The 22,325-nt window shown below is 43.8% G+C and overlaps 1 protein-coding gene across 1 annotated transcript in view; it reads left to right on the top strand.

The window, feature by feature from the left end:
* Window positions 1–15,232, top strand: part of SPSB4 (splA/ryanodine receptor domain and SOCS box containing 4) — a 79,983-nt gene extending 64,751 nt beyond the window's left edge. The window contains exon 3 of the mRNA XM_066621839.1: window positions 14,169–15,232. Coding sequence (XP_066477936.1) covers window positions 14,169–14,296 — 128 coding nt within the window. The 3' untranslated portion in view covers window positions 14,297–15,232. The remainder of the gene's footprint in view (window positions 1–14,168) is intronic.
* Window positions 15,233–22,325: the final 7,093 nt, after the last annotated feature.

The following is a 22,325-nucleotide window of genomic DNA, read 5'->3' as shown; positions in this document are numbered from 1 at the left end:
TTAACAACAGACCTCATATGGTCAATGAACAACAAAGAGGCCTTTAATGAGGCAACCAGGTCTTCCATAGCCTGCAGCAGAGTGTCTGTTTACACACACAAAAAAGAAGCTCTTAATATAAAGAAGGGGCAACAGGTCTCCAGTAGCAGTGAGTGTCTGGCAGGGAGTGTCTATCTATACAACAAAGGCACTAGATTGGGCTGAATTTTTGCTTAATGACTTAATCACATAACAATGGGATTGGAAAACAATGGGGTCTTTAAGTTAAGCACACCCGTACTGTTTGATGTTTCTAGTAGTGTGGCTTTTTAGTTACTCAACTGATCTTGTCCATACATTTATTGATCAGGTATTTCTTAAGTTGTTGTTGTTGCTATTTGTTGTTGTAGTAGTAGTAGTAGTATACTTCATCACCACTTATGCTGGGCTAGTTATAGTCTGCAATTCAGGATCTAACCAAGATCCAGGGAATCACAGAGATACCTACGTATCTTGCTGATTCTTGTTGATTCTTCCAGAAATTCTAATTTCTGGAGCTGAGCTGTTGTAGTTTGCTCAACATCAAGAAAGTCAAAGTATTTCTTCAGTATCATCATCATTAATAATAATGATAACAATAATACCAATAGTAGTGGTTGTGATTAGCACCATAAAGATCAACATTGTCGAACAAAAGACCTGTAAAAGCAACAAAAGTGGCAAGGAAAAAGATAGTGGGCATTGATTGATAAAGAAACTCTGCCTTCAAGTAGTCAGTGATGTTCAGTTAAATAAATGTTAATAAAGTTTTGCGTCTGTGCTACCGTGTTTCCCCGAAAATAAGACCTACCCCGAAAATAAGACCTATTGTGTTTTATGAGAATCGCTGAAATATAAGACCTACCCAGAAATTAAGACCTAGTTGTGATCAGGGCTGGGGACGGGGGGGCAGAAGGGGTCTTCGGGCAGGGGCAGGTAGACAACATGACCAGGAATGCTGCACTCCCATGCACGCCACCTAGAAAGAGCCTGCTGTACTGCCTTGGGCAGAGGACGCTGAGGAGGAGTTGAGGCGGGAAGCAGCAAGCGAAGCAACCCTGCCTACCGGGCTCTGAGGCTCTCCACACTTTCCAGGGAATAAGTCCCATTAACTATAAAGGGACTGACTTCTGAGTAGACAGGTAGGCAGGCATCCTCCTGGGCGCTGAGGGGACACCCTCTCCACACCTTCCAAGGAGTAAGTCCCATTAACTATAAAGGGACTAACTTCTGAGTAGACAAGCAGGCAGTACATTGTTGTACATTAAAATAATTAGACCTACCCCAAAAATAAGACCTAGTGTGTTTTTTTCAGCCAAAAAAATGTGCAACAGTGTCTTATTTTCAGGGAAACATAGTATGTTTTCCTTCTAGATTTAGGTGCAAGAGCTTCCCTATACATTAGTTAGTGCTGTGTCACCTTACTTATTTCTATATATACTCCCTACCTAATGGTTGCTTATGGTCTGAGCTCATTTCTGTATGTCTGTTAGAGCTGATTGACAAGCTCTAACATTTCTTTCCTCTTGCACACCTGATGGCAGGCTTGTTCAACGCCTCTGTCACACATTTGATTCAGAGCTGTCAGTCTGGATAGAAAATAAGCAGATGATCACATCTGCTCAGTGGTTGTGTGAATTTGTCTTCAGTGTTATGAAAAAGAACACTTCCTAAAGGTTCTGGGAGATAACAGAAAGAGTTTTAGAGAGCACTTTTATCCATCTGTCATTGTGTTGCAACTGATCAATGTTGATCATTTAAAACGTTAAAGGAGGAGGGGAGTTGGGAAGCCCAGGTTTAATGAGATCAAAACATTTGAAGGACAGCCATTAATAATGGATGGTCCTGCTTTTGTATGTAGGAACTACATCAATAAAGTAAATTGTATGAAAACCTTGACCTTTTTCAGGATAGCAGGACAAGCCAATGAATAATTCACACTCCGCACAGCTTGGAAAGTTGTAAACCTGATAGCTCTGCTACATGTTAGTGAATAAGCTTGATACTTTTGCATTGAAACAGCTGTTGTTCTAATCTAGAAAAACTAGAAAAGAATTTCGACATTACAGAGGATCAAGACAACACGGGCAGCCGAATCCTAACTTGCACTAGAACAGGAAGGCCAGCGGGTTTATGCTGTATCCAGCACAAGTTTGGGGCTGACTGCAGGCCAGCCTGGGGCAAGGGGAAATAATTCCCCCTTACCCCGGGTAACAAAGCAGTCCCTGATGGGACTACTCAGATCTGCGCCACCTACAGGATAGCAAGATGAGTGCCCAGAGTTCACACTGAGGGCTTGTGGCCAAAGTAGTATAGAAAAAATAGTTATGTGTAGTGACATTCAAAACTGAGTTCTTTTTCCAGTTTCCTCCTTGAATTCTCAGAAGCATGGTGCACTTCTATTTGACAGGACAAAATTGGGTACAAATTTTTAAAGCCTTTTAAAAAAGTGTGCTAGATCTCACACACAGTAAAACAGCGTACTGCATCTAAAAGGTCACAATTTTAAAACAAATATAATCAATCAAAAGCAATAATATTCAGGTCCCTGCTGTATGAGGACTAAAAGAGAGGCAAGGTAAGAATAGAGGCAAATGTAACAAGGGACAGGGTGCCTGTTCCGTAGTATAGCAGTACTGAGATGGTCGCCATTGTATCCTGTGGGGCCAGGGAGGCAGCCAGAGGTCTCCTTTGATTCCTTTACCCTGGATTGGGCAGCGCTTCCCCCTGCTTGTGGGGAAATGTTCACTATATTTTCTGGGCATTATTATCTATTTCATGTAAGGACAATTACTGAAAATAATTTGGGGGGGGGGGGAATGTAAAAAATTTAGGGGCAAAATAGCCGGCACTGACTCTAGAAAATCCATTGTGGGGGCCAGGGGCTTTCCTAGGAGGAAGGGGCAAAAGTCCTTTCCCCCCGAAGAGACCTTGGGTGGTTTCCCCATTCCCACTGGATGCAGTGGTAGCCATTTTGGTGCCACTGTTCCTCCGGGTTCCAGGAAGCATAAGATTGGGCTGTTAGTGGAGTGGGTAGCATTCAGGCCCCAATCTAAGAGGCATACCAGCAGAATGTATGTTCTGTCGGCATGCCAGGCCTTCATGCTGTTGCAAAGCACCATAGAATCCTGGTCTACTAATGCTGGCTAGGAGATCAGATAGTGTGATACAAACCTGTGTCCAATCAGAGCTAATTGTCCCATTCTGCTAATTCTCTAACGTTCTTTACATCTGTTCCCCCTCCACCCTTTTTGAATTGTTTATTTAAGCTAATCTTCAATTCATGAATCAGGGCTTGTGCAAGTAGAAGTGACAGAGCAAGAGCCTTGCTTGCAGAAATAAAAATGTATCTTGACTTGGCTCTGCCATGCTGCATGTAAAATTGTGGTGAAATTGTATGCAGAAGAAATTGCAGACCTGCACTTGTGTGTGTGTGTGTGTGTGTGTGTGTGTGTGTGTGTGTGTGTGTGTGTGTGTGTGTGTGTGAACTTTGTATGATACCATGCATTGATGAGTTAAATGGGGTGGTTCCTTCATCATCATCTGCTGCTGGTACTATTTGTGTTTTTTTTAGGATGCAGAAATGTCTTGCAAAAACAAGCGACTGTAACAAAGAGTCTCTCTCTTTTCTGCTGCACTGAGCGGGCGCTGAGCCAGCCCGTCTGCAGACCTGCTTCCCAGAGAGAGAAAAATGACTCATCAGGAAAGAAGGGTGCTTAACTGCATAAGGTCAGAAAAGAAATGGAGGAAACAGGATAGGAGAGAGAGAGAGATGAGGAGATTCAGAAATGTTTGGAGAATGTGACTTTGAGGTGGCAAAGTTCTTAGAGGGCGATGCCAACAGCAAGGCCATCTGGCTTTCTGAAGAACTTAAGTATTTTCCATGTCAAAAATGGGAAAAAAAATTGTAAAAAATTCAATGGGGGTTGTTGACATGATTTGATCATGCTGGCTTTGGTTAATAACTCATTAAATTTCAGAATTTGATAGGAAAAGTAATTCAAGGTGCTGATTAATAGGTGTGATATTTATTCCAAAAAAGTAACCAACATTAAATATAGCACTTGGGAAGGCTTGCTACCAGTTCTATTATAACTTCAGACCATTGTAATTCAACTGATGTAGTTTGTGTATTGTCTCTGAATATCATGAGCCAGTCAATCTTGTCTCAAGAGCATAAGCTTGTGGCAACGATGTGAAGTTTTAAAGGATACGGCTGCTAGCAATTTTTTTCCACTTCAGTGTTCACGTGAATCCTCTGGAAATTAGCTGAAGGGGTTAAGAATGGTCAGCATAGTTAACCATTGTATAAAATATAATCTAGCATTTAATTTGCGTTGCAATCACTTGCAATACATTAATAAGCAATATTCTATGTTTCTAAATGTGGATCATGGATTTCATGTTGAGTACCATGTATGTATCACATGTGTCTCCCAAGAACATAGAATACTGAACTAACAGTGTTGCATGTTGACACAGTGGCAAGGGGCAGAGTGCCCCGGGTTCCACCCTTAGAGAGGTGACAGCACGAGTGACCAACATCGCTAAAATTGCGGTTGTTAGGAATAATACCATCATGTTATCTACCGTTTGGTGTGTAATTGACAGCAGAATGCAATGAAACAAACAGAGTGAAATATCTCAATTCTATCAAAAGTTATGGCCAAAAAAACAAGAAAACAAAAATGCAACTATCTTATGTAACAAAAGTACAATTTCCTTAAAATGGACTAAGGAGTCTGATTTTTCAGAGAGCCAATGCGATGTTATTTTGACATTACCTTAACTTCAGAGCTCATGTCAACCAGGCAAGTAGACTTGGGCTCCTGGTTGAACTTTGGCATCTGTGGCCAGGGTTTGCTGGGCGGGTAGACCTGGGCTCCTGTCCAGACTTTGAGCCCATATTTACCTGCTGGGTAGACCTGGGCCCCTGTTCTGACTGCCCTCTGGAGCCACCTGTTCCAGGCGGGTAGACCTGGGCTCCCATACAGACTTGGTGCTCAGGTCTACCAGATCCAGCCATCCTCTGGAGTCCTCTCAGTGGTGTTGCTAGGGGTTTGAGGGGGTTGTGGGCTGCACTGGGTGACGTGCCCTGGGGGCTTTAGGAGCTACCCCATTGTGCCATACACCGTTGGATGCCGAATGTCCAGAGGAGTGCAATGCAAAAAACAGAATTGAAATAGCTCCTTTCGTTCAACAGTTATGAGCAAAAAACCCAAAAGAAAAAATACATAGCGCCCTATGGAAAGTGAAAGTGAGCCGTATCGCGCATTTACTTGCGAGTAGGCGTACTTGTCATAGTCCTTCGGAAAGGGCAGGCTGAATCCAACGACACCACAATGGTCCTGATTCAATGAATGCAGCCCCCAAAAACATCCGAGAAGGAGGTCCCTCCCTCCCAGCTCCAATCTATTGAGCCCTATGGAAAGTGAAGCAGCCTCACAGTTGCGTTTACTCGCGAGTAGGCAGGCGTGCCTTGGCTGGTGGTCAAGCCAGGCAAAGGGGAATGTGAGGACACCAGAATAGTCCCGATCCGATGGAGCTGGAGTGCAACAAATGCTCCAGAAGGCAGCCTCCCCCCCCCCACTAAAAAGGTCTAAAAACAAGGCTTGAACTGGTAAGAGGAATGTTTTCTATTTTGCACTTGCAAAGCCAGGAGGGTCTTTATCTTGGTATGCCTGAAATAGAAGAACTTTAAACTGGGCACTGGGAGAGCTGGAAATCTTACGGATTCTTTTTGGGGGGTTGTTATTGCAGGCAGACTACAGAGTAAGCTCCATTGACCACTATGGGACTGACTTCAGAGTAGACATGCACAGGATTGGGCTCACAGACTGCAATCCTACCCACACTTTCCTGAGAGTAAGCCCCATTGACCCCTATGGGACTTACTACAGAGTAGACATGCACAGGATTGGACTCACAGGCTGCAATTCTACCCACACTTTCTTGAAAGTAAGCCCCATTGATACAGGTGTGTGTGTGTGTGACTCTACAAGTTTTCAAAATCACTAAAATCAGAATTTGGAGGAATAGTACCATCATGTTGTATATCAATCAATGTGTAATTTCATGCAGATTGCAATGAAACAAACCACATTGAAATATCTCTGTTCTAACAAAAGGTACAGTCAAAAAACCAGTGGGGGCGGGGCGATGGCACATCACCACGCCCACCACCTGGGGCGTTACCCTGCCCACTGCATGGGGTGATGCGCAGGCCTCCCGCACCGGGTGACACAAATCCTAGTGACACCACTGAGTCCTCTTCTAGACAGATAGACCCGGGCTCCCATCTGGATTTGGTGCTTAGATCTTCCTGCTGGGTAGACTTGGGCTCCCATTCCAACTGCCCTCTGGAACCATCTCTTCTAGGCAGGTATCTGGGCTTGGAGCCCAGATCTACCTGCTGAGTTGATAGACCTGGGCTCCCATTCTGGCTCCCCATCATGGTGAGTGCCCTTAACCGCTGACAATGTCATATGGGGGGGGTGACAAAAATTTATGGGCCCTAGGTGTCAAATGACCTAGCTATGCCACTGAATTGAGGAGCTGTTTCTGGGAGCAGGAAAGAAAACAAGATGGATAGATGCATATATGTATGTATGCAAGCCTTTGAGGGCACCTAAAGAAACGCCTTGTTTCTTTTTGTTTTTGTGAAGGAACTGCATACAATATATCAATTGCTGGATAAATAAAATAAAATATTGAAAGAATTCAGTTAAGACAAAATAAATGGAACAGAAGTTAAAATCTTTGAATGAAAATTAATTCTTAGTGAAATAGAAAGTTTTCAACCAGTGAAACATCAACAAAGTGGAGGCGAATAATAATATGGAGTTCCAGAAATAAATGCAGAAAAGGCCCTATTGCAAGTCCTGCCAGTCAATCAAGTTGAATCTCAGATGCTGAACATATTGGGAGAGCAATACATGTTGGGAAAGGTTTGTCCTAACCATACGGTAGCTGACAAAAATTTGACATCGTAGTTAACTTAACAGAGCGAAAAAATGCCATGGACTCTTCTCACATCCTGTCCATGTATTGACTAAAAACACTTTATATTGTGAATGTTCCAGATTGGACTGAAAGTAAAATATGATTCAGGACAAATACGGATGTGGTTTGCATTTTCCATTGTTGCGTGCAACAACAACAGAAAGGTATGTCTTATACCCGGGGTTTTCAGGATGGGGTGCTGGTACGTAGATCATAGAGGTGCTGTCAGTTTGATGGTGGTTTGGGGCAAAAAGTGAAGCCAAACTGAATTCGGGTTGGTCTCAGGGGGCTGTTATGTGGGATACATGATGCTCTTGAGCCTGACTTTAGCTGGCACTTCCATTACTCTGTATCTATAAATCTCCTATTGACGTGTTCACAGTGTTAATTCCATGTCTTCCTCCTACCTAATTGAAATAGTAATTTATTCTCACCTTGACATACAACATTTTTAACAGTTGTCTAGCGGGGATCTTATTCAGCAGAATTAACATTATTCTGGCAATAGAGTTAATGGCATTTGTTAGATGGGCCTTGACCCAATTTTGTCTCCTAAAGTAAATTATATCTCCTAATTCACCGGGTCTGTAGTATCTGTATTGCAAAACAGCTATCGGCTTCCCTGGCTGCTAATACTAGAATAACTTCAGGGACAAGAAACCACATTTTTTGTGTGATGATGACAGAAAGTAACTAGAAGAGAGCAGACTAAAGCCAAGATATCATTTAGCATGAAAAAGGAAATGAATCTCACTCCCTTCCAACAAATAATTCTTTTTGTGTCAAGCAAAACTCCTGACTAGCTCAAAAATATTGGCCCAAGCAAGTCTAGATTGATTTACTAGGCTTAAGTCTAGATTAGGTCTAGATTTAGTATAACATTAAGCACTTGTGGACTTTGCAATTTATGGTAAAACATAAAGTGTTCCACTGAAGTGGTCAACTTATGTAGTTTTGTAAATATATTATAATTTTGTGTACGAAGCCTATTAACTAGATCTATCAAGGAATCAATCTCAGGTCACCTAATGACCTTTGAGAAAAGTATGCTGATAACATGCATTATCAGTTTTACAGACCAATCCTATTCTTTCGCACTGTGCCAGTGCAACAATACCAAAATGGCCAACGCTGAATTTTGCTGGGTGGGGAGAAGGGGAGTTGCAGAGCTCTGTACTTGGACCTGGATTCGCTGCATACCCGATCACTATCTGCCCATTACTTCTCCATTTCACCTTCCTCCACCAAATTCCTGCCTCATTCTGCCCCAGGGCCTAGGAGAAGTGGGGGTAAAGGGGGTAATAAATACCCAGACCCAGGGTTAGAAAGGGAGCTCAGCGACACAGCTGTGGAACTGCTGCTGCTGCAGAAGTCAGTTCTGGTGCACACAGGAGAATCTCCATTCTAGTGTGAGCATAAATACAATGATACTAATCTCCTGCAATGATTTTCTATATTTGAAAGATTTTAGAGAGACTTAGGAGTGTGTTTAGTTTTCCATATTACTGTATCTAGCCGCAATCGCCAGACAGGCAAGTAGACCTGAACTTTGCATTGGGAAGACAGGTAGACCTGGGCTCCAAAGATTATTCTGGCTGTTGCCACTTTCCCCCTGCTTGTTTTTTCCCCATTCTGCCCACCCCCATTACCACCCCCACTCTGTTTCATCCTCTCCTCCAAAAGAAACTTTGTACCCCCTGATAAAATTCCTCTCAGATGCCCTCTTCTGCCCCATCCCATCCCCCGATCAACTTATCTGCCTTGGGGGGGGCATCCTGGGGGATCTGCTGGTGTGCATGGGAAAGGATCTGGCCTTCCTGCTCTGGCAGCACCTGCCTTCGCACAGTATTGGAGTGATCTTTACGACTGCCAGTTAGTACTGGTGCTTGTTCCACCAGCGGTGGAACAATAGGATTGGCTGTTAGAAAATGTATGTCCTGCTTTAATGAAAGTCATTCAAAGTAGCTTACAAAAACAACTGATTAAGGGCTCAATCCAGTTGTTTTTGTAAGCTGCTTTGAATGACTTTCAGTAAAGCAGGACATAAATTTTTAAATTGCATCTTTGTTACTCTTCTTAGAACCCAATCCTATGCATGTCTAATCAGAAGTAAGGCCTATTGTGTTCACTGTGGCATACTCTCAGGAAAGTGTGGATAGGATTGTAGCCTAAGGTTGTGATCCTATGCACACTTTCCTGAGAGTAAGCTGCAGTGAACACACTGCGTCTTGGGCAGCCATGGGCAGCACCTCGAGAGAAGGGGACTTTTGTCCCCTTCTCCCAGGTAAGGGAAGCAGCCCCACAATGGGACTACTCGTTTCACCACCGACCAAAAGGTCGGCGGTGAGGGAACAGCGTTCGTGCCGGGCAGCGAGCCCCGCACAAAGCTTTGGATCCGGTGGAGCGGAGCCCCACCAGACCTGCCTCTCTGCTCTCGCCCCCTGGCATGCCTCCTGCCCATCCTCACCCCGCCTCCCGCCTCTTGCCTCCCTGTCATGCCTCTTCCCCACCCTCTCTCCACCCTCCACCAGCCTCCCCCCTCCCTGTTAAGCCTCCTCCTCACCTCTCCCCTGCTTTCCTCTCCGCGGCTTGGCGGTCTGTGATGCCACCAAGTGGTGGAGGCCTTGCACCTGCCAGGCGCTAGCCGGTGTGCTCTGGTGGAAAGCCGGAGCGCTGAACTCAGGATTGGGCTCTTAATCTGTTAAAAATAATTAAATTCAGCTCAAATTCACAGCCAAAAGGGAAGGGGTTAGTGCAGTAAAAATTGTAATCTGTCCTGGAAAATAACATCTGAAGACAGCAGAGTGGCTGTTTTATCTGTCTTAGCTGATAACAGGATCTTGCCATCTGTTGCCCATTAGTCTTTTGACGAAGACATTACAATAGCTTCCAGCTGCTCATATGAAGAGAGATTGGAAGGGAAAGTGTGTGGCTGGTGCCCTGTGTGTCTGACCAGCAGAAGCTCATGTATCACAAGGCAGTGGGTTACATGCAGATATGTGAATACAGTATAGTGAACCCTTGCTTTAACAGACTGTTAGACTAATCCTGTGGGCTTGTAGTGATGGCAGAACAGCATTCTGCCCGTGCTACCTGCCTTACATCAGTTACAAAACCAGTTCCGATAGCATGCAGAGTCATGGCTGCTAGAACGCTTGCAGAAAGGCCGGAACTTTCCTGTTGGACGAGCGCCTTCGATGTGCTGACAAAGGTAAGGTGGTGGGGGAAGTGGAACAGGGGCAGGGGAGGGTGGAATGAGACCGTGACAGGGGTAGGGGGAAGGCAGAATGGGGTAGCAACACGTGCAAGAGAAGGGTTGGGTCAGGCCTGGGAAGGGGGTGGGTTTGGAAACAGTGGTGGTATCCTATCCTAACCCCCTTCCTGGGCCCAAACCACTGTCCCAGGTCAATGCAGACTTGCACCAGCGATTTCACTGGTGCAGGTCCAAGTAGACCTTGCTGTACCACAGAGGTTTCTCCCTGGGTACAGGAATAAATGTTCCCATACCCAGAGAAGTTCTCTGCGACTGTTCCCAACCCCTCAGGATGCCATAAAGCACATTTGCGGTGCCTGGTGAGTAGGCCACTCCAGTGGGAAGGCCAGTGCTGGCCCCCTAACACTGGAGCCAGATGCTACAGCTGATGGAGCAGGTATACTCCCCCTGGTTGGCACAGGGGCAGAGCAGCATGGGGGTGGGGGTGGGTGTAGCAGGACAGGGGAGGGCAAAGCGAGGCAGGATTGGCAGCGCAGGTCATATCCTATTCCCCCTTCCTGGCTTGAAAGCCTGATATGGGGCTTCTCGGACTTGCACTAGCGATTTCAGTGGCACAGATCCAAGTAGCACCATTGCGCAGGTTAGGGCTCTACACAGGGTAAGAGAACAAATGCTCCCTTACTGTGAGGAGATCTCCAGCCTGCTCCTTCCCAGCACTGGATACAGCATGGACCATGTGGCCCCATTGCACCAGTGGGCTGACAGTAATGCCAAATGGGCAGATAATGGAATACTCACCGAAAAATATCCCTCATCTACTTTAGGAGGTTTACTGATGCTGGTGGCTTTGACCCCCTTTTAAAACTTATTTTGCTGGGCTTCAGCTGTGCTTCAAGTGTTGATAATTGTCTCAGTGGCTAACTCCTAAAAGTTGCCATCTGTTTTTTCATCTAGAATCCATCAGGAAAGCCCTGTGTTGTGTCAGAGGGCTGCTTGTTGGCGCAGTCTGGAGGGGTAGGAAAGGTAGCTGGCCTAACTCAGCTGCTGGAACTGCTCTCAGTGCATGAAGGGCCATTTAAGTGTGATGGGAAAGGAAGGTTTTTAAAAATGAAAAAACTTTGACCACTTGACTAGGTTTTCTCTGGTAACCAGGTGAGTTTACAAAATAGAAAGGTTTCATTTCAAGTTTGGGGGGAATTAACTGGTGAAATTAGTTAACTGGTGAAATTAGTTATATGTTTAGACAGTGGCGCAGTTTTACCCCCACACTTCGTCTTGTGGAGAAGTTGTATTCAATATATTCAGGGTCTTTTTTCTTTCTTTCTCCTAGTACCAGAAAGGGTTCCTTTCAGTTAAAAATTTACAACAGGTGTATAGTTTATCTGCCACACTAAACCTGTGCTAAGCAGAGACGCTTAAATAACTTATGACCATTACAGAACTGAAAAGTACGTACTTTCATCTCATTTTTATTTTTAATAAAGGTGCTCAATTAACAATGTTTCTTTCTTTCCTACCTACCTACCTACCTACCTACCTACCTACCTAAGACCGAAGCAGAGGGAGGAAAGAAAACATTTCAAAATTTCAAGTTTTTTTTAAAAAAAGTTCCACTGTTGAAAGTTAGCAGCTGCTGCAAGAACTTGCTCACCTTTTTGCTTTTTTTAGCATTTTAAATTGGGGAACATGTTTGCATGTATATTTTTGTTTTTTAGTAACAACCATGTAAGGCGGTGGTTTTCAGACTGGGGCGTTGCAATGCCCAGCCGGAGGGTCCTGGCCTCTTTCCCCTTAAGGGGCGGGGGCAGGGGGGATGCAGGGAGGAGGCAGCGACGCGATCCCCAGGATCACACCGCTCAGGAGGGCTGCAGGGACTGGGATGCGATCACTCCACTTTCGCTTCTCACTAGCTGGGGAGCCCTGCACAAGGCTCCCCACACCTCCGACAGGCTGCTGCAGGGACTGGTGAGTGCATCCCAGTCCCTGCAGCCCTCCTGAGCGGCGCGATCCTGGGGATCGCATCACTGCCTTGCCCCCGCTGCCTTCCCCCCCGCCCCCACTGCTTCCCCCCTGCCCCCACAAGGACTTACCGCAGTGCAAACTCTCCTAGAGAGTTTGAAAACCGCTGATGTAAGGGCTTCACTAAACTGTTTGCCTGGCAAATTGCTCGTGCATATGTAAGTTTCCTAATTGTTGCTTCCTGACATTCTCAGACCAGCAGGAATGCTAACCACTGTCTGACTCTAATTGTGGTTTCTGTGTTGCCGTTGAGTCCCAGAGGGTGCTTCTGGGGGCAGGAGTCTTCCAAGTTGTACAGTACCGTGGACATCCGTCCTGAGCTAGCAGCCCTTGCGAATGTGACAGGGCTTTCCCCACAAGCAGGACATTCTCTGATGTTTAAGTGAATATTTCTGCTCCACCACACTCAGACTTCAGTGTAGCCATAGGTTTCTGTGGGTATGCGCATGGACACATGCATGCAACCAAGGTAATGGAATGTTTTCTGAAACCTTCCTTTCATTTTTTCTTCTTTTAAGACTAGTTGAACCTTCCCTTCAGCTCCTGTACTCATGAAGAAAGCAAAAAAGATGGATACATTTTTAATATCTCTGAACATGTCCATGAAAATACAATGACATTGTAAAATGTTCAACCTCACAACCCCAGAAGCTCAGAGGGTTTTTTTTTTTTTTTTTGGTAACAAGAACAGGATTGAAGCAGAACGGTCTGTCACCTTTATACATGGGGAGGGGGGGTTTAGGATTGTGATGTCTATTTGTCTATTCTGCTCCTATGTCTAAATGCTACTGTTGTGTTTCTTCTGTATGTGTTTAAGGCTGTTCAGTGAAAGCCCCTGTCCTAGTGAAGTGAACAAAACTTGTTTGTTACTGGGGACGAAAGGGGGAAATTGCCTATTTCTGTTGACTTCAATAGCTGGCAGGGAAATCTGCACTGTACTGAAAGCTTCCTTTAGAACTCAGTTGCTCTTCAATTTTTTTTCCTAATCCTTAAGGAAGAAAATGTGCCATTTAAAGGTCAGGAATCTGCTTGTTTAGCTGTGAAAAATATTGTGTTACAAATGGACTTAAAGGACCTTGTATGAAAACTTTATAAAACAGCTGATCACTCAGAATGAGTTCCTATTCCAGCATCTTTTGAAAGCCTTGCAAATGGTTCCTTTCAATAAACTGAGTGAACGCATGGTCAACGCTAGCCTTTTCTCTGTGGAAGCACCTTTTGCTTGTGGAAGAAGCCTTGTGCTCGTGCAACCCCTGAAAGGGGTTCTTGCACAAGTGCTACACTCCTTTGGCAAGTGGAAGGAGCTTCTGACAACAGAGCTCTGCTCTGCCAGAGCTCCAGGATTGTTTCAAACCACATTCATACCAGAAGTTTCTGAGGTTGACATTTCAGACAAAGAAGGTTCAGAAGTCCAAGGTCTATGCCTACTCATACTTAGAATGGTTTCACTGGTGTAATGTCTGAATTTCCTACTATGTGTCATTCTGCTTCTTGGGCAGTGGCAATAACATTGGTTCCCAAAATGTGAGCCGTGGCTTCCCAGGGAGCTGCAGAAACCAGCCAGGGGAGCTGTGGAATCCTCACGAAAATCTCACTGCCCTATACAATCTATAGGATTGTAGCTCTAATGGGGAGCCGCAGCCGATGGTCAAGGAAGCTGCCAGGCAGAAAAGTTTGGGAACCACAAGACTGTAATGTTTCGGTATGGGAAATTCAGGTTCTTGTACATGCTTTGAAAAAACTGAAAAAAAGATTGAAAAAAAATTACACTAAAATAAGGTGTCTGTGCGCATGCACAGATGTATGCGCGTTTGTGTTTAAATTTTCTTAGCCCAGAGAGCCCCAACTTACACAGTGATAAGTGATGGAGTAAGGAAAGAACAAACATTGATACTATCCTCTTTTTCATTTTCAGCGGAACCCTTGCCTTTAATGGACTTGTGCCGAAGATCAATTCGCTTTGCTCTGGGCAGAGAACGCCTGCATGACATAGAAACTCTACCTTTGCCTCAGTCTCTGAAAAATTATTTACAATATCAGTAAGATGAATTCTAGACCTCTAAATGGTAGAAATTGTTTACATCAGAATATAAATCTTCACGGTGGATCTTTTGAGTGTTATTTAATTTTTTTTTTTTCAAATCAACCACATGGCAGAACATTATGGAGACTACTAAGGAATGTGAAAACTCTTTGAATTGGTCTAGTTATTTTAAGTGAAATTATTGTTGCCTACACTGTTAGCAGCCTTGTTTTGCAGAATCCAAAGCTTGTCTTCACGGATCAGATCCAAAGTTGTGGTGTATGTTGGCCTAGGTCTCAAATTGGATATACTGTACAACCAATGAAGATCTAACCCCAGAAGTAGCCCCATCTGAAAGAGAAACATCTGTTTGTACAAGTTACCACGTAGCTGTAAAATATCACCGTTTGGCATTTCTCCGAAGCCCCATTCATGAGTCTACCTGGAACCCTAATTGGTAGATATGCCAAATAATCACAATCAGCTGTGACCCAAAACTCCTTGTACATTGGGGCTTCTTAGTCTTGCTGTCATTTGTGAAGGAAAATGCTCTAATGTGCACACCAGATTTTCATGCGCACTGTAAAAGGGAATGGGAGAACCCTTGTGCATGTGGGTAATTGGAGCTGCATTGGAACTATTAGATTGTGGCCTTTTACTTTTAAGTGCTCTGCCTTTCAAAAATCATGCTCTTGGTACCGTTCACCCCCTGCCATATTTTAAATTATTTTATAGAACAGCTGTGTCTTGATTTTAAAGGTAGTTGATCTTCCTCTTTTCTGAATAACTCAGCTCCAGTATGGAAACGGGTTAAGCTGGCATACTTAATTTAAGCTAACTCTTGTCCCATTGCTTCAATGGGATGGAATTTGCTCAGATCAGCGTTTTCTAGTTTAACTTGTTAAACTACATATTGCCTTTTGTTCAGTGTTTTCAAGTCCGACTTTTTCAAGACCAAGTTAGTTTGTTTTCCTCAAATATAATGTCACTCTTTGATTTTAAGCAAATTTTATTATTTGTACTTTATGAATTCCAAATACTGGGTTTCCTTTTTAATGTGTATGTGACATAGTGTGTTGCTTATCTATTCAAGCTCTGTAGAGAGTTTCCCATTTAACTGTTTTATCTCTCCAGAGTAGGATGGCGCTTTGTCATTTTCTAAACTGCTTAAGATGTATTCATTTGTCAGGATCAACTTATTTTTAAAGACACTGCTTTCTTTTTGCATTTCCAACTATGTTCAAAGATCGCGCGGCCTGATCAGTTATCTAGTTTTTAACTGGAAGTTGTTGTAACGGCAGGATGTCGAATGTTTATAGACTGAGCTGCCTTCAGCATATTTTAATGTGAATTTACCGAAGAATGAAGAAAAAGTTTCTAATAAAGTCTACTGTCCAAATTGCCTTTGGTGTTTCCTTCTTCCCTGACCTCTCATTACTTGCACAGAATTGGAGGGGTGCAACTGAGTTTATTTCTAAGCTATTTGCCTAGTAATTATCCACCATTATCCACAGCAAACCATTTTACAACCCAATTCTATTTAGGATTGGGCCAACACATGGACGGGTTTACAACAGCAGAGCACAGTTCTGGTGTCATCAAGTAGCCTCCTACTTTATGCATACCTACAGCATGCCTCCAGCAGCAATTTTAGGAGTGCTGCCACATACAGCATCCTCACAAGAGGACCGCTGCTGGACCCAGCAAGGTAAGTCCAATGGCACTCAAGGGGTGGTTGGAAAAAGAAGGGGGGAGGGTGGAATGGGAAGGAGATGGGGCAGGGAGGGGATACTGCTTCTCCCCCTTCCTCGCCACTTGAACTTCCAGGGTCCACTTGAACTTTCACGAGCAAAATAGGTAGTGCAGATCCAGGTGAACCTTTGCAGGCATTGGAGACTTACCTCTTATAAGGGAACTTATAAGAGTTTATTTATTTATACCCTTATTTATTTATACCCTGCCTTTCCATCCTGCTTAAGGGCCTTCAAGGTGGCTTACAAAATAATATAGCAATACAATACTGGATAAAACAATGTTAAAATAGTGTTTCTCAATGTTTGTCCTCCACTGTACCACTTCATATGGTCCACATCATCACCAGTTACTTCTGGGTTGGGAGGCCAGGTGTGACACAGTAAGAGGCTCGGGGTGGATGGGGGGGCATTTTTGAGCACAGAAAATCATGCTTAGGAATTTTCTCCACCTAGCCTAGCCTCCTACTGCTGTTTGTTGTGTCGCATTCCTGGTCTCTCTGCCTGGTGGTCGGTGTTGTAGAGGTCCTGCGAGTACCACCAGACACCACCTCAAGTACCATTGGTGGTACCCATACCACTGGTTGAGAAACACTGTGCTAAAACATTAATACAAAAGCAATTAAAACCTTAAAAGGTCCGCAGCTTGGGGGGTCCACCTGGACTCGCAGCTGCTCCCGGTTTTCCAGGTGGCAGCTGTGGCTAGGGGGGCCTTTGCTCAGCTTTGGCTGGTGCGCCAGCTGCGGCCGTACTTGGATCGTGCAGACCTGGCCACAGTGATCCATGCCACGGTGACATCGAGGCTAGATTATTGTAACGTGCTCTATGTGGAGCTGCCCTTGAAGACGGTTCGGAAACTGCAACTAGTGCAGAATGCAGCGGCCCGTGTCGTTACTGGAGGTAGGCGGTTTGACTTAGTCTACTTCTCCAGCGGCTACACTGGCTGCCCATTCATTTCCGGGTCCAATTCAAGGTGCTGGTTTTGACCTTTAAAGCCCTATACTGCTCTGGCCAGGGTATCTTAGAGATCGCCTACTCCCATACAATCTGGCTCGTCCTCTTAGGTCATCAGAGAAGGCCTTTTTACAAGTGCCACTGTCTAGGGAGGTATGTGGGGCAGCGGCAAGAAATAGGGCCTTCTCAGTAGTGGCACCAACACTATGGAATTCCCTTCCCCTTGACTTAAGAACTGATCCCTCTCTTGAAACTTTTCAGCGAGGCCTGAAGACCCTTCTGTTTAGACAAGCCTTCTGAGTTCCTGGCCTTTTAAACATCTTTTTAAGCATCTTTTAAACATCTTTTAATATCTTTTTTAACATCTGGTGACAGGCCTGATCCTTTTCTAATTTGCTGCGCTATGCTCTTTTACCTGGTTATTTTTTTTTTCTTATCTGACTACTATTTTTATGATATGTTTTTATCTGTTTTTAAATCATGTTTTGTAATTTGTTTTTAACCTTGTTTGTAAGCTGCCTTGAGTCCCTTCAGGGAGAAAGGCAGGTAAAAATAATAATAATAATAACAACAACAACAACAACAACAACAACAATTAAAACAATAAGACACCATGAGCTCAATTGGATCACAGTTAAAATGATGTTTCATAAAAAGTGCCAGCTCCTGATGTCAGCCTTTAGAAGCTTCCCTAAACAAAAAAAGAGGCCCCGACGAAAGGACTCCAAAGAGTGAGGTGTTCTCAATGCCAGGGTGAGGGTATTCCACAGACAGGGTGCCACTACCAAGAAGGCCGTTTTCTTGCTCCCTTATCTGGAGGAGACCTCCAGAGTCTACCCTCCCCCCCTTGGGATACCACATGTGCCCAGTTGGTGCAGCTGCATCAGCGCAGAGCAGTAGGATTGCGCTATTAGTCCTTTCTGTTTTTAAAATGTGGCTTTATTTCTTCTAGTAGCTCCTTCTTTCCCTAGAAAGGGGTTGCGACAGACATTTTCAGATGAGTGTTTAGCTAGTGCACCAACGGTTGTAACTAGAAAGCAAGGATTGCAACTTCACAGATCACATGCTCTCCATCTCCTCCATAGTCTAAAACAGGAGTCTCCAAACTTTTTGGCCAGAGGGCCGCATCAAATATCTGGAACAGTGTTGAGGGCCAGAAAAAAAAATTTAAATATAAAATTTATTCATATAAATTAGAGATGGCACTTAGATGAATGAATAAATGAATGAATGGGATCATTCATTCAACCTCTCTGGCCCTTGAACACCCTCCAAATGCAACCAGAGCATAGTTCTAGTCATGTTTGGCCAAGTGGGCCAGAGACTTTCAGGAGACAAGAGGCTGGGTGTGGGCCAGATAGAGGCTTGCTGCGGGCTTTATCTGGCCCCCGGGCCAGGGTTTGGAGACCCCAGTCTAAAAGTAGATGGATTTGGCTGCCACTTTAACAGTGGTCATCAATTTACTTTTCTTTCCTGAAAGTGGAAAAGAAGAGCAGTGGCACACTTGAACCCTCGCCAACACAAGAGAAGACTTGTTCCTCCCTTGCTTCCATAGTTCATAACTTTCTCTTTATGTTGGCTGACAAGTCTGTCTTTCAGTTGATATATTCATGTTGATAAAGTTCCAGAAGCTAAGTATCAGGAATTCGTTTTCCTACTAATGTTTGTATTAGTTTTCCAGTTCTATTCTTGGACAAAGAACATCTCTTCCTCTTAGTAAAGTTCCGAAGATGTCTTGACCAAGAGATAGAACTAATCTGAGATGAAAAAAACTACTCTTTGGAAATTTACGGTGTAATCCAAACCCCGTACCCAGCCAGCACAAGTCCCTTGCACCGTCCTGGGATGGTTGCAAATGCATGCAAATGCTTTACAAAAATGTAGAGCATGTTTGCAGCTCCATGTGAGTCGGCTGGGCCAGCGCAGGGATGCACACTGACCCACAGAGACCAGATCCAGCATCTGCAATGCTTGCGCCCACCAAACTCAGCTGGTGCGGGGATTGGGGAGCGTAGGGAGGGCGGGGAGGAGGCGTTTCAGGGTGGGGGTGGGTAGATGCTGGGCGGGCTCATGGATGGATAGGTGGGGAGTAGGAGGCGGGGCCACGGTCTGGCACTTATGCCAGATCCTAAGCCCTATTCCTAAGCAGCTCAGAGTAGCTCCATTCTGCTCAGATCTGCGCCCTTATACTGTCAGATCTGGGCTGAGCCTCAGCCATTCCAAAACTTGCGCTGGATACAGTGTAGGTTCACCGGCCTGCCTGTTCCAGTGCAAGTTAGGATTGTGCTGCCTGATACACATGAATAACAAGGTCATCCCTCCCCCCAGATTTTGCCGGCAATTCTTATTTGAACTATGGAGATTCATATAGTTCCTCTATGTGCATTTATTTTCAGTAACTTCCCAGAGTAATCCATTGGAGTCTCACAATACCTTCCCATCCCTGGTTGAATTTCTGTGTGTTAGCAATCTGTGTTAGCCATTTAATAAAATCACAAGTAACTCTGGGTCTTTTCAGTGCTCTAATATTTTTAATACGATGATTAGGAGAATTTAAAAATTAAGTCATCTCAGATGTAAGATCAGGAATGTCTTGAGTCTTTTATGATGGAAGCAGCAATATAATAATAAAGATAGCTGGTCAGATGCAGAGTGTTCCTCCTGAAGAAGCAAGTGAACTGTTTTGATCTAACACCAGTTGAGGTGGGTGAAAACGGTGGTTTTTTTTTTGTATTTTGATGTTTTCAAAGTTAGAAGTGCAGAAATGTGTTATGTGTTGTGTTCCTATTCAAAATTTACATTATAAATTATAATCACTTTAAAAATGTACTAGGTGGTACAGTGTCAGCGGATGCAGCCACAGTTATTACCCCTGCACCCTTCCCAACTAAATAATAAATAAAAACCAAATAAGGATGCAGTCCTAACCCCTTATGTCAGTGCTTTCCAGCAGTGACATAAGGGCAATGCGGCTCTGAGGTACGGGAACAAACATTCCCTTACTTAGAGGAAGCCTCCGTGAGTGACACCCAACTGCAGGATGCAGCACATGTTCCATTGGCACCGCTATGCCAGTACTGGAAAGCACTGACATAAGGGGTTAGGATTGCACCCTAAAACTGTTTTAGTTTTACAAAAATGAGAAGTGCAGAAAGAGTGTTGTGCGTTTTTATTTCGTTGTCACTGTTTTCACCTACCTCTACATATAAAAGAAACCCACCCCGGTATGCTTGTTTACTTAACCTTAGGTGGGGGTGTTACTATTTTATCTACACTTGCATAAGCCACACTAATTTATTCATTCTTTTTAATGCAAGAGATAATGGCATTTTTGTGGTATAAACTAATGTCCATTACTAGTGGCAGAAATGAGTCAAATCAATAGTACTGTCTCCTTAAATACTATCCATTAACCTAATAACAGCACTGAGATGTGTATCAGCAGATGCTGTTCCATATTCTAAGCTACTAATTCTGGATGATACTAGTTCTGCAGTGAAGTTGAAAGGTGTGTCGAGGATACAGTCTAATCTTGTTTTGCTTAATGCAGTTTGGTTGCTGCCAACTAAGAATGTGGGCTAGAAGTTCAGAACTCTACAGTCTACCATTTATTTGTTTGACCCTTGCCAGCTGGAATTGATTGCCTTGGTCCAAAAGCTAATGAATGCCTCCTTGTAAAAGGTGTGGGTCTTGGGCCACCATAAAAAGGCAGTTATGAGACCACCCTGTAAAAAAAACACCTAACCCTATCTAGGACTTTGTGGATTATAAAACCTGTCAGGTGATCACAAATATTCCATCCTGGAGGCAAGGTGTTTGAATAGGTGGTTGTCATTTAAACTCCAGTTGCTCTTCTATAAGATTATCGAGATTCATTTTAACCCACATACTTTTGGATATAGACTTGGTTTGACACTGAAAGAGCTTTGGTTGTTTCTATGATTTTATGATTATGACTTCAAACCCAACTGTGCAAGCTGCACCCAAACAGTTGCATTTGTTAAAAATTGCATTTGGGCCTGGTGTTCACGATGCCTCAGTAATGAACATTTTGACAGAAATTGTCAAACTCTGAAGACCTGCAACTTTTGCGTACACTCACTCTGAAGAGGACTAATCTGAATAAGACTATCCAATTGGATTTAGATGGTATGTTTGTGCAACAACGGAACATGGAAACTGGCTCTGATATCCCTCATATGCAATGGCATTGCATTTCATTTCGTCATCCTTCTTGGAATTGTGATAGAAGTTGATCCAGCAAAAGACAAGCACTGAAAGCATATCTGGCTCCTAAAAGATTTACCAAAATGGGAATGTGTGTGTGATGCTGCAGATGCAAGGCGCACGTTGTGGAGTTATGCACTGGCACCCTCTGGCAATAAAGAAGTGGACATTAAACAATTCATAATTCTGAGACTGTCCCCTTGGAGAAAATTGTGTTCCGCAGAAGAGGATGCTATCTAAGCATCATGCTGTAAGCATCGCTGTGAACTGTAACCTTGTGCAATTCTCTCAAAGAAGACATTTCAAGGGTGTAAATTTCATAAACTGTTAGCCCTATGCTCACAACCAAATACTCCATAAGGCTGAGTGTAAAAAAAACAGACTTTCAAATACAAGTGAGTCGAGGCAGAGAAATACTTGAACAGAGAAAATGATTGAGATAAGTCTCCAGACACTTTTTTCTTAAAGAAAAGTATGGAAGAATATGCAGATATACCATGGGAGGATTAAGATTCTGTCAGGTTTTTTTTTAAGCACTCACTTTTGATTTTTATTCTCTCCCTTTTTAACTTTTTATCTTCACTAATATTTGAGTTTTGTAATGGAGGGATTGTAGGGGGATTAGAAAACACTGAAAGCAAAATGGCACTGAGTGTGGGGTATGGTGTTTGGTGCTTTTTTCCATCCCCCCCATCTGTATTCTACTGTGAATGTAAGAAAATGTCTTAACAATGTTTGAACAAAGGATATCTATGAACTCAGAGTCTATTGCATTACATCTGTTACAATTCATCACGAGGGAGAAGATTTGGACATCAGACACAACATAGTCTGATTTCCTTCGTAGTTGGTTTTCCATTGCCGTCAGCATCTGGGAACACATACGTGGAAAGAGGCAAATGAACTTGTGGATTTTAGAAGGAAAGAACAACATACCACAACACTTGGCTTATAAACGGGGGGGGGGGGGGAATACAGTACATCAACCGAAAATTCTTTTCAAGGGTTTTTTCTTGAGATGGCTGAGATAATAGTGTTGACAGCTTATGATAAGTACTCTACAAAGTAAGCCAAAGTAATATGAGCCTTTATTAAAGATGGCTGTACCTCTGATAAG

This window comes from Tiliqua scincoides, chromosome 3 (assembly GCF_035046505.1).
Source record: "Tiliqua scincoides isolate rTilSci1 chromosome 3, rTilSci1.hap2, whole genome shotgun sequence".
Taxonomy (NCBI): domain Eukaryota; kingdom Metazoa; phylum Chordata; class Lepidosauria; order Squamata; family Scincidae; genus Tiliqua; species Tiliqua scincoides.
Note: the sequence above shows the minus strand (reverse complement) of the source record. Positions and strands in the feature narration are given on the sequence as shown.